This window comes from Pholis gunnellus (assembly GCF_910591455.1).
Source record: "Pholis gunnellus genome assembly, chromosome: 1".
Classification (NCBI taxonomy): domain Eukaryota; kingdom Metazoa; phylum Chordata; class Actinopteri; order Perciformes; family Pholidae; genus Pholis; species Pholis gunnellus.
Genome location: NC_136528.1, coordinates 4,818,449 through 4,830,471, shown reverse-complemented (window position 1 = coordinate 4,830,471; position 12,023 = coordinate 4,818,449). Strand labels below are relative to the sequence as shown.

At 46.7% G+C, this 12,023-nt stretch overlaps 1 protein-coding gene across 1 annotated transcript in view; it reads left to right on the top strand.

The window, feature by feature from the left end:
* Window positions 1-11,747, top strand: part of LOC306700540 (carbohydrate sulfotransferase 8-like) — a gene marked incomplete at both ends in the record, with an annotated part of 112,335 nt that extends 100,588 nt beyond the window's left edge. Inside the window, 2 exons of the mRNA XM_079165573.1 lie at window positions 9,160-9,197; window positions 10,566-11,747. Of these exons, the coding sequence (XP_079021699.1) occupies window positions 9,160-9,197; window positions 10,566-11,747 (1,220 nt within the window). The remainder of the gene's footprint in view (window positions 1-9,159; window positions 9,198-10,565) is intronic.
* Between the last annotated feature and the right edge of the window lie 276 nt (window positions 11,748-12,023).

Genomic DNA, 12,023 nt, shown 5'->3' with positions numbered 1-12,023 from the left:
TTAAGAGTATATGAGTGGTCATAATGAAACTATTGAAATACACCGTGAGCAAAAAGATAATATAGGCCAGGATGCTTCAGTGATTCGTCAAAACTGCAGAGATTCTCATCGGCTTTCTCATAAAATGACCACCATATGTTATTGAATGGTAACTGGACTGTACTTGTATAGCGCCTTTAGTCTTCCGACCATTCAAAGCGCTTTAACGCTACATGTCATTCTCACATTCACACACTAATGGTAGAGGACGACCACGCAAGGTACCACCCGCCCATCGGGACTATCCAACATTTACACCCATTCATACACCAAAAGCAATTTGGGGTTAAGTGTCTCGCCCGAGGACACAACAACACGGACTAGCGGAGCCGGGGAATCGAACCGCCGATCCTCTGATTTGAAGGACGACCCTGATCTCCCCCTGAGACACAGTCGCCCTAAAGCATTGATTTGTTTCGGTTTCATCTTTCTTCACTTAACACAAACTCCGTCTTCCTCCTTTCAGTAGCAGTTCGGTACAAAACTCCTAGCCTCACACGACTGTGTGCGAGAAAACAATAACCGTATCAATTATTGCCGTTTACAATTATTATCGTTTCATGAATTAGAGGAATATGGGCAGCGACGGACCGGCTCAGAGTGCCGACGCTTTGGTATTCAGACGAGGTCCCCGTGCTTTACTCACATGTCTGGACTCATCAGTCGCCGCTGTAAACGGCGGTGCTCTGACAGGGAAAACAAGGGGCTGTGTAGGTGGACGTGGAGCTAACTCAAATGAGAGGCCCGGGTAAACAGTGACAGGGCCAATTCCAGTTCCCAATCTCACGGCAAATGGAGGCGATCAGGAGAGCACGGTGGCTTAACGAAGACGCAGAGCAGCATCTGATCGCGGCACGCCAGTGTACCAACAGGTCACAATAAAAGGAGATTTGCGGTTGACTTTGATCTAGAAGAAATAAAGAATTAGAGGCGTGGGGGGGGTCAAGCAACTAATTTAATATGTCCCAAAGCCAGTGCACGACGCCTTGAATGGCTTTGTAAAAAAGAAGAAGAAGAAGAAACGGCTCAAGTAAAAGCAGAGAGGTCACTTTCAAATCAAAGACAAAATATGGTGGGTATCGAAAATGTCGTTTTTCTATCCGTTTTAGCGAACCCAGTACTCTAAACGCAGCAGCCCTTCATTTCAGCACCGGGAGCTGTCCACGGCACAACTGTGGAGTCAGCTGGTGTGTCCACGCCACAGTAGAGCGAGGAGCACTCAGTCACAGTTGTGGTTGCTATCGATAGGAGTGGGCAGCGCAATCAGGGGGACAACTGGATGTCATTGGTGTGTTTCATTACAGTCAGCTGAACACTTTGTCGAGGAGAGTAGACGGAGGAGTCTGGTGTTGATGACTGGGAGGGGGGCGAGTGTGTTGTCAATCCTGACTGGTCTGTTGCTGAAACCTACAATAATTGACTCGGAGCTCGGAAATCGATGAAGAGCAGTCTGGCGCGGTTACTGTGACTGTCTTGGTCGTACAGGAGTGATTGCACTTCGAGTCAATTCTAATTATACAGCTCAATATCACAAATTTGCCTCAGGAGACTTTACGATCCGTACAGCGTGCGGAACCCTCTACCCTTAGACAGTCCAAAAAAAAATCATAATGATTCAGGAGTCAGCATGCAACACTCCTGATTAAATCATCAGTAAATAAAATAATAATTGTGTGAGAAAATATTTGGTTCTTTGATAAAAAGGTAGAAGGTACAAGCTTTTGTACATAAAAGAAACTATGGTAGGGTAAGGTATAGATGTAAACTACATCTCCCAGGGTGCATTTTGACAAGAAACATACAGTACAATCACTGAGCTTGTGTAATCCTGTTGAGGTGAAACCACAAACAGCGAGCGGAGGCTAAAGAGGTTGTGGTCGCCGTTCAACTGTAACGTCGAAGCGTTTTCAATTTGCTACAGCTCTGATTCACACCTCGAGGCTCATGGGTATTGTAGTGTTCAGGCCCGTCCGCCACGCCACAATAAAAGGACAATGCATGATTTCTCAGAAAATAACATGAGGATAATCACTCTGAGGAGGGCACTGGCCTAAATGTTTGTGCATGTTACACAAAACATGAAGAGAGAGACTCATCTGAAGTGCAGTTGTTTGGGATTTTATTTGGACGATGCTGGCATGGAAGTATTGAATATTAGATGGTGAATTCAAGTCATTTTCATTGGGGTTTATATAGCTCGAGTAGATTCCTGAAACGTGGCTAGAAGTGTCAATATCCAATAAAGAACCACTTGGTTTTGGGCCCAATTAATCCTGTGGCGGGTCAGATTTGGGATTATATTATTAATACAGTAAACGTCATGGAACTCTCTTTTTCCACAGTCTCCATCCTTCCATTTCACTGCCCACTTCGTTCACACAGCTGCCCGAAAAGTTGGTCAGAACCGCGCCTCTCTTCCCAGTGTGTCTATAGATACATGAAAGCGCAGCGCTCCTATCATGTCATCGGCGGCTCTGTTTGTCTAGCGGTGCCTGTAAGTTCCAGGACAGCGTTACAGCAGCTCCGCCTGCAGACTTGACTGTGTGAACTCCTCTCAGAAAATGTCAGACTTTTACCCAGAAAACGACTTTACAAACTCTCCCGCTCACTGCTTGCACTTTTTCCGGGATCCCAATGACTTGCCCTTGTCACTGGCAAAGACTGAGGGAGTGGTTCACACACACACACACACACACGAGGCAGCACTGCAGTGTGTACTCGCCGAGGTCAAGAGCTCTGCAGCATCTGAATAAGATATGTGCCAATTAAAGCCTCCTGCACCTCGTCTCAGCCGGGATAATTCACTTAACCCCGGGCTCGCGGCTGACAGGTAGCATTTGTTTACACATCCCTCCTCATGCAAGCTGCCAGGCCCCGTCCTCTACGCGGTATCAAAACAAGCCGCCTCTCCCACCACACCCGCCCTCTCTCTCTCTCTCTCTCGCTCTCTCTCTCTCTCTCTCTGACTCGCTGTTTCCATGGAAATCTGCTCTGGGAAGTCTGTGCATCTCCTAACCTTGAACGTACCCGGGTAGCGTCGGCTGTGAGAATGTATTCTAGTCAAAATGAATTGTCATGACGGTAATCAGTGCCGTGTTTGATACCTCCCCCTTCAGCCAGACTTCCTATCTGTGTAGTTCATTATTTACCATCCTGCTGGGTTCAGCACCCGGCGTTCCCAGCATGAGGAAAGAATTTGAAGATGGCACAGAAAAAGAAGCCCAAGATTGGAGCAAATTAAAACATGAGGCGGATTATTACAGCCACCTACGTTATTGCCTCACGGAAGCAGTTTCTCTCCCTCATTAAATGCAGTTTCCCTTTTTTTATTACTATACGGCCATTTAAAGAGGGAAAAAAAATCCCATTACCTCAGTTTCATCATCTAATCTTTCTGAGATATAGCAGATCTTTTCTGCAAAACGCCTTTAAAACAATATTTTTAATTATATCGTAACAGAAACATTTAATCCAGTTAATATACACACCGCTTCGTAATGTAACATCCTTAACCAATACACACACTCATACACGGGAGTGGTGTTATGATGAAAGTGACGATGCGTGAGCCGAGCAGCTGCGCTGCCTCAGAGCAGGAAGGAATGCTCTGAAAACAGTGCAATCGTGTTAAAGCACCAGCCGTCTTCCACAGCGGCCAGTATTTCATCTCACTGGATGTTGATGCAGTCTCTGTATGCCTGGCCTGAGCGACGCAACAGACAATTACGAGCCAAAAGCACGTGTTATTTATGGTGCGTGGAGGGCACATTGATTTAACGTGGCCAGCGATTGGAAGTAGCGGGCTCCGTTTCATTTGAATTCAAACTAATGATTCCTGGCAACTTACTAGTCTTCCCAACATTTTACCTGTTGTGGGGGTCAGAGGTGGAGAAAATAGGTTAATACACAGCTCTGGTAAGCATGCCACAGTTTGGAAAATGACACTGTCCTACCACACGTTTGTTTTATTCAATGCTTCATTGTGGCCACAGCGCGGATTTACACCAAACACAACGTCCTCACACAGTAACAACTACTCGCACCCTCTTTCACTGCATCAATGTACTATAAAAGTCATGGCACCACATCACTTCATTAACTATAATGTAGCTTTACAAAGGCAGCACAATCATCTATGGCCTTTATTGATGAGCACAAGCAACTAAAGTCCAAAGGAATCAAACTTCTGTAATTAATTTCACCCTGTGCTTGAAACAAACACAGACTAATAAGGCGTCAACAGGACACAGAGCCGGAAACAGAAATGTCAAATGAATACACGAGGTATCACCACGCACAATGCAGCAACAACCAATTGGCTTTGTGATCCGGCCCTGAGAAGAAAAACCTTTCAGCTGTGACGCTTAACGACCTTTGTAGGTGGCATGTCTTCTGATGCCAGTTGCTTGCTCGCGCCCATGTGCTCCGTCAATGAATAGTCCCGCAGCTGCTGGACGGAAAGTGTGATAATCCACTAATTAATTCATAAGGGTTATTGTGTGAAAACAAAAAATGGAGCAAAAAAGTTTTAATTGCCAGAAATATCAGCACCTGGCCAAACAGCCCTCATAATATTATATTTTAAATATATTTTTTATTATTACTATGAAGAGAAATATCAATGCGATTATGTCAGCAGCATTCTAAATTAGCATTCCGTCAAGGTGGAGCTAATTTGAGTAAATGTACATACAGAGTAGTTAAAGGCATCATATTTAATAAGATAATCATACGTTTCTGATGCATAATGTTAATCTGCCACGTACGTGGTGATTATAACTGTCAGATGACTGTAGCCGAGTTAAAAAGTACTATATTTCATTGGGAAATTAAGTGGAGTAAAAGGTACAAACCAGGCCGAATCAAAGTACTTAAGTAAAGTACAAGTACCTCAAAAGCATCCTAACCCTAACCTGTAGCTTTGGGGTTAGGATGCTGACCATGAACCCCAATGTTGGACTGTTTGTATCACTATCTATCTCATTTCCTGTCATCCCTCTGCTGTAATAAAATGCTTAAGACATTCTAAAAGTACAGTACTCGAGTAAGTAAGCACTTGTACGTAGTTCCCTGACACCACCGGGCACCGGACGTAAATGGTGATGTGCAGAATCAGAATGGTCCAATATTGACTTAGTTCCTCAGATCCTGGGCCGAAGTCACGACCCTGTGAAACTGACTCCTGGGGCTCTTGATTGGACAGCAGTCGTCGGCAGCGTTTCACACGTAGTACGTAACACCTGAATTAATCAATTTAGAGCACAGGCCTGGAGGCATTAATCTCTTCTAATGCTAAATCCCACTGATTGATTCTGGTGTGGCGCCGTGGCTCCTATTGCTGAAACAAGTGGGAGCGACGTGCTTCTCCGTGTCCTGGTCGGTTGTTTTCGTTCACAGGACATCGTAATTGCTCGGACTTAAGATGTGCTGTTGATTCATTCACGGCCAAACCGGTGCTTTCAGCTGTGGACACTTAAGAAATCCTTACAGCTTCAAACACAAGACAGTCCTCAGATGATTATACACACAAATTTCAGATCGCCCGTGTGTGGTCTTCAGAGAGCCTCTGCGAGCACCCCTTCATTCGCGATTCCTCCCCCCATCGCCTCCTCCTCCTCCTCCTCCTCCTCCTCCTCCTCCTTCCCAGCACCTGCTCTCTCCGGCCGAGTCCTGGAGGATTCCAGCGCTGACTGAATCGTTGTTTTATCTCCACAACAAGTTAAAACATCAATGGAGGCAGAGCTTAAAACCTAATACCTCTGTTCTCTCCTCTGATAAACCACCCCGGCGTGCCAGAGCCCTCTATTCCCACACAGAGTCAAGTGGAGGAGGAGCGTGTGCGCAGAGAGTGCAGGTGTGGGTGGTTTTGTTGGGTAGAGAGGGGAGTGCAGCTGGTTGGGGTCACGGCGGCTCGGTGTGCTGAATGACTAATGGAAGCTTTATGGCAGTGCAGCACTCGTCTGAATGCTGGGCTGGAGGAGGACACGCCTCGTCTGGCTTCCGGCTCCCCTCCTGCCCCCCCCCAAGTCTCCGGTTAGAACCAGGCATTTAACGAGTTCTCCCCGCAACACAAGGGCCACAATCCTTCACTTAATAAGCTCATTATTTCACATTGTTTCTGTCCTTTGCTCCTCCTCGGCGGCGGTGGCATGGGAAGAGGGTGTTTGATGTGTTTCTCTGTCAGAGAGGGTCTTTGAGAGGGAAGGATGATAATGGATCCGCTAATGATGTGGCCCTTTGCTTACATGGTTCCTGGCGGTGACGCTGGGTCGTCTGCATGAATATTCAGAGGCTCCGTCCCGGAGGGAGAGGTGGCAATCGAGGTTACTTTGGAGGACAAACATGGGGCGCTTTCAAATCGGCTTCAGTCATCGGCAAAATGACAGCGAGGTACCTTAGAATCAGAGCGGAACTGATCAGAGGCCCTCTTTGAAACTACGATTTGAGAAGTGGATTTTATTTTTATACGAGTTTACCAGATCCCTTTAGAGCGTCTGAAAGAAGACACCAGAGTTTGACATTAAATGTCTGGGGAGGAAAACAACTTCAGCTTTATTGGTTGACTGTTTTCTTGCCATTACCCAATTCCCCCCCTTTGGTGCATTTATCCTGAACCGCTCCATTGGTGCTGCAGAGAATCCGTTTTCTGTGTGAATGCTACAGTATGGAGGGCTGCACCTAACGGTTATTTTAATTGTCAATTATTTTCTTGATTAATAGAGACGAGTAATAGATTAGTCTATAAAATGACACCCCCAAGTATCTTTTTTATTATGATAGAGTAAAGAATTCCTGTGAAAGAGGCTAGAATCAGAGAATTACGACTTTTCGTTTTCTTAAAAAGTTACTCAAACTGATTAAACGGGTATCTAAATATTTGGCAACTAATTGAATAGTTGATAACGAACTGATTAATCGTTGCAGCTCTATATAGTATACAGTAACCACACATCAGTTTACAGTATAAACCTCTAATGCCTCTCAACCAACTTCCAAATGACACCTTGCAAGAAGCACGAGTACGCACTATTAGATTATACACAAAATGAGTTTCCGTAAAGACGTGGGTTTCTTCCGTACCAACTACATCTCTATGTGGAACCACGCGGACCAATATTCTGCATCTTACAGGAAGAAACCTCCGTGCAGCAGTAAAAATCAATAGCATAGTTATACTGAGTGGAATTGACTGAGTGTGAAATTGCAATCAAACGGCAACTATTACCCTCGCCCAAATAGATACTACAGAGATAAATGATGTTTACAAATCCCCTCGGAACCTCACTTTACACTGTTATATTACTTGTTTCAGTTGTGCTATTATCATGGAAAAATGTTCCTCTCGTGAAATGTAATTTTGGCTCCCTACTTGAGAGAGCGATGCATTTTCAGAGCCAGGATTCGCTCACTGTTTGCGAGCGATGGTTCAGCCAAGATTTATCAAATCAAGAGGAGACGTGTCGGATTCGAAACAACTTTCACACATTGCTGAACGGGACCACCGAGTGTCCAATGTTGCTCAGTTCAATGCCGATTTGACCTTGTTGCATTTGATTTTTTTTCCTGTTTCTCAAAACCTTTGCAGAACGAATGCTAGAAATAAATGTCAAATATCTAACTAAATACATGTTTTCTAGTCCTAAATTCTGTCACTGGCACAATAATGGGTTTCAAATGCTTCCTGAAGGTGCGACATTGGAATGGGGGAAAGTGCGAAAATGATGACACCAACAGCCGTGACACACCTGGAACAACAGCCAGACGAAACACCTCCTCGAAGGAACCAATTAAACCGTTGGAGATTTCAATTACTGCCTCAATGGGCTTTCCGAGATCAATAACCGAGCGTGTATCTTGACGAGGCGGTCATGGTCACGCACCATCAGTTTAGAGCAGCGGAGTTGCTGTTGTGGACGCGTTTCCCTTGCGATGGCACCTGTGTGTGTGTGTGTGTTGGGATGAATAATAATTTAGTTTCCCCTGCGACGCTGTAAACTGATATCAAAAGATGCTCATCCTACATGAGCTTTCATTAGGGGTTATGAGATCAAATAAGCACAGCGGCACCCCAGACAAGATTACAAAATGTCACGCGCCGCCTCTTTGGCCCGCGGCCGTTCGTATTTTCCCTCCTCCGCTTCTTACGCCGGTGTGTCGTTCAGGGAGAATGAAGACGAGGAAAGGTTTCAACGCGCTGAGCCGTGTGCGGCAAACGCCGGGCTCTCCGGAGCACGCTGCTCTAAATCAACACTGCATCTGGGTAACGCGTTTTATTCCCTCCCAACCGAGGCGTGTTTAAGTGCGAGATGGGGCTCTGCAGATCTCATCACTTAGGAAAGGTTGTGGCCTGCGTCTACAGCCCCCACCGCCATCCCCCCTCGCGCAGGTTCCTATCACTTCCACACTCAAATAGGAAGTGACAGGCCACTCAAGCAGAGGTGTCTTCTCTTGCCCCCCCCCCCCGATCAGCAGCCATGCAGCCCCACTCAGAGCTGTCAGCCTGATTATATATCAGGAGGATGGAGAGGAGGGACCTTAGGAAAGGAGATGTCCAGCTGGAGACAGACCGCTAAACACGTTGTCTGTCCGACTGCCGCACATCTGCCAATGCACGTACCACCTGTCCCCGAGGCTGCCACAAAACCAATCTGTACGTCTCCATCACTCTCCTGCTGTCCTCGAGAAACTCAGCAAACCTCGTCCCTCCTCCCCCTCAGTCTTTCCTCTGGTTTTGCAAAAACTACAACCCTGGTTCTCTTTGCTGGTTTCTTTCTGTCTCGCTTTCACTCCCTTTCTTGTGGGTTTTTTTTTTTCTCCCCCTGTCTCATCCTCAGTGCTTGCTACCGGTAGCGCAACTCATTTACCAACTTTTCATGCCTGTGGCAGCTCATTACACAGATAGAGCTACCCGTCGTCGTCCCTCGGTTAGACTAGTAGAGCGGCGGTGGTTTTTCCCGGGGATCAAAAGTAGTCCGCTAAGTGATAGGAAGCGTTCAATTATTGGGAGCCTCTGATGTGTCGGAGGCGCCTCACTCTCATATACAAGGACTGGGAAAAAAAATAAACATGTTGTTTACTTAAATGCTGATTTCCGTGTCTCTTTTCTCTCTCTCTCCCCAGGCGTGAGGCTTAGAAGCGCTCCACGGCAGTCCAGAGAGGTACGTGTTTACTCCGTTTCTCCCAAAACACAGATCGCAACTGTTATCTACTGCTAAAAAAAGAAGAGGGGGGGGGTGTTGTCAGCCTTGATCCTCTCTGCGTGTCTGATAGTATCTGTGTAGAGAGGCTGACCTCACACTGTGCATTCAGCCAGTCAGACTTCACAGAGTAAACGGTCCCAGTCGAATCAGGCCTCGGTTCCTCACGGTGTGATCACACCTTACTTCTTCCACAGTAGAAGATTCCTTTCTTGTATTCCCCTTTCTGGTTAGTTTCCATCCATTTCAGATGAATGGCAAACTAGCATTTATAAAACACAAGTCACACGAATTCATAGGAAGCTCATTCTTTCCATTAGGGTTTTAAAACATCGATACTTATGATTATCCATCCCTTTGTGGGTGTGCAAATGTTGTATTTTGAAGCTGGCTCCTGTGTTTTTGGACAGTAATTCGCACAAGAACGGAATTGTTCTGATGTGCCTGAACAAAACTCAATTAAGCAAAAATGGCAGAGGGTGAAATGTGTCCTTAATTGCCACAAATTAGCATTACAAAGTCACGGATAGCTCCGAGGCTCAGATAGACGAGATAAGAGGAGAGAGAGAGCCACATCGTGTTTGACTCCGAGACAATCCGTGAACTAGGCTTCTATGTCGGCGCTGGCAGCGCTGCGTCTGCTCTCGGCTGACCCCCCCCGGCTCGCCCTCATCTCTGCTGTGATCGGCGGCACCAATGAGAGACCTGCATCGGCGCGAACCCCCGGCGAACGTGACGTCTGGCGGGTTAGGTTGCTGCTCCGTGCTCGGCTTGCACATTAAAAACAGACAGGGAGGAGCCTCCCCCTCCTTTTTTCTCACCCCCACCTTCCCTTCCAGATGTCCCTGCAGAGGAAAGAATATGGCCATTTAAGTCAGGAGGGTGGATGAGCCAAGATTCATGATGGTCTCATCACCTTGTCTGTTGTAAAATTAAAATTATACATCCAGTCCATTGGCTTTATGACGCCATTACGGCGTTTAATTGAAATAAAATGTCAAAATGCATAATGGCCTTGGGCATCATCTGATGGTAATCAGGCAGTAGATGATTCTAATTTACATTCCCCATTAGGTGTTTATAAGACATTTATTTGGTATTACATACCAGTTTATTGATAGGTCATAGAAGGCATTGGGAAGTGTGTGACATTTGCCTGTAACAAAGTTAGACCTTTGTTTGAGGCGTGGTGAAACAGCACCATCAAGCGGCCTGTGTGAATACTGAAGACAGCATGAGGGCTTTAATGTGGCTGCTTCTGGTAATTCAGACCAGATTCACCACCAAGTAGTAATCCTATGTTCTTGCTTCTTGTTCTTTGTTATACAGACTCTTTCAACGCAGGACAGAGAGAGGGGCAAATCTGACAATTATCAGGACCAAACCGAAGGCATCTTGTCCAGCCCGATCCCTCCGATGCAGTTCCCGCACTTTGAGGAGAGTAAACAGACGGTCACCCCTGGGTCCCGGGAGCAGAGCAGACAGGCGTCCTCCCCTGGGTCTCGGGAGCAGGACATAACCCTCGTCCGTGTCTCCAAAAGACAACGCAAACTGCTGAAAACAAGTCCCCCGATCCACCACTCCACCAATAGTGATTCCTCGTCTTCTTCTACGTCCTCCTCCTCCTCCTCGGTTGTCTCCCCTTCTGCCTCTGGCTCCTTCATCCCCGACAGCTGGAAAAAGCTCGGTGACATTCAGATTGCACGCCGGCAACTGATGAAGGAGATGTGCGCCAAGTACAAAAGCAGCATCTCCAAGACCATCACGGCTCATCACGTGAGAAACCTCTTCGTGGAGGACAAGTACAAGTTGCTGTACTGCCAGGTGCCCAAGGCGGGCTGCTCCAACTGGAAGAGGACCCTGATCGTGCTGGCGGGCCTGGCCCCCAACGCTCAGAGCATTCAACACGACACGGTCCACGAGGGCCACTATCTCAGGGAACTTAACACCTTCGACCGAAAGGGAATCATGCACCGTCTGGAGACCTACACCAAAGTCATGTTTGTCCGAGAGCCCTTGGAGAGAATGGTGTCGGCTTACAGGGACAAGTTTGAGAATCCTAACAACTACTACCACAACCTGTTCGGGAAACCCATCATCTCCAAGTACAGGGCGAACCCGTCCCCAGAGGCCCTGAAGACGGGCAATGGGGTCACGTTCAAGGAGTTCGTCCAGTACCTGCTGGATGTCCACCGGCCCGTGGGAATGGACATCCACTGGGACCAGGCGAACCAGCTCTGCAACCCTTGTCTCATAGACTACAGCTTCATCGGAAAGTTCGAGAACATGGAGGAGGAGTCCAACTTTCTCCTGCGATTGACTGGCGCTCCGCCCAACGTCAAGCTGCCCAGTTTTAAAGACAGGAACCCGGCCGACAAGAGAACCTCCGTGAACATCACACAAAAATACTTTTCACAGGTCAGCACGCTGGAGAGACAGCGAATCTATGACTTCTACTACACGGACTACCTGATGTTCAACTACACCAAGCCTTTCAAGGATTTATATTGACCGACTCCGATCAACTCTTGAAAAAAAAAACAAGTCACATTCCACGTCTGCATCGCTACCATGACAGAAATTTTGACATAAAGAGGCTGTAATCACATGCTCACATGGATTTGCCTCTAAGCAGAGACATCGGAGAGACGAAACAGTCTTCTTGATTCCGCAAAAGCTGCTTTTTTATGCATAGATTTCTACCAGAGTATCTTCATTTTCAAACAACTTCTGTATGTGATAAAAATATATCAGATACTCTAAATTGTCCTAAAATCAAAGTATTCA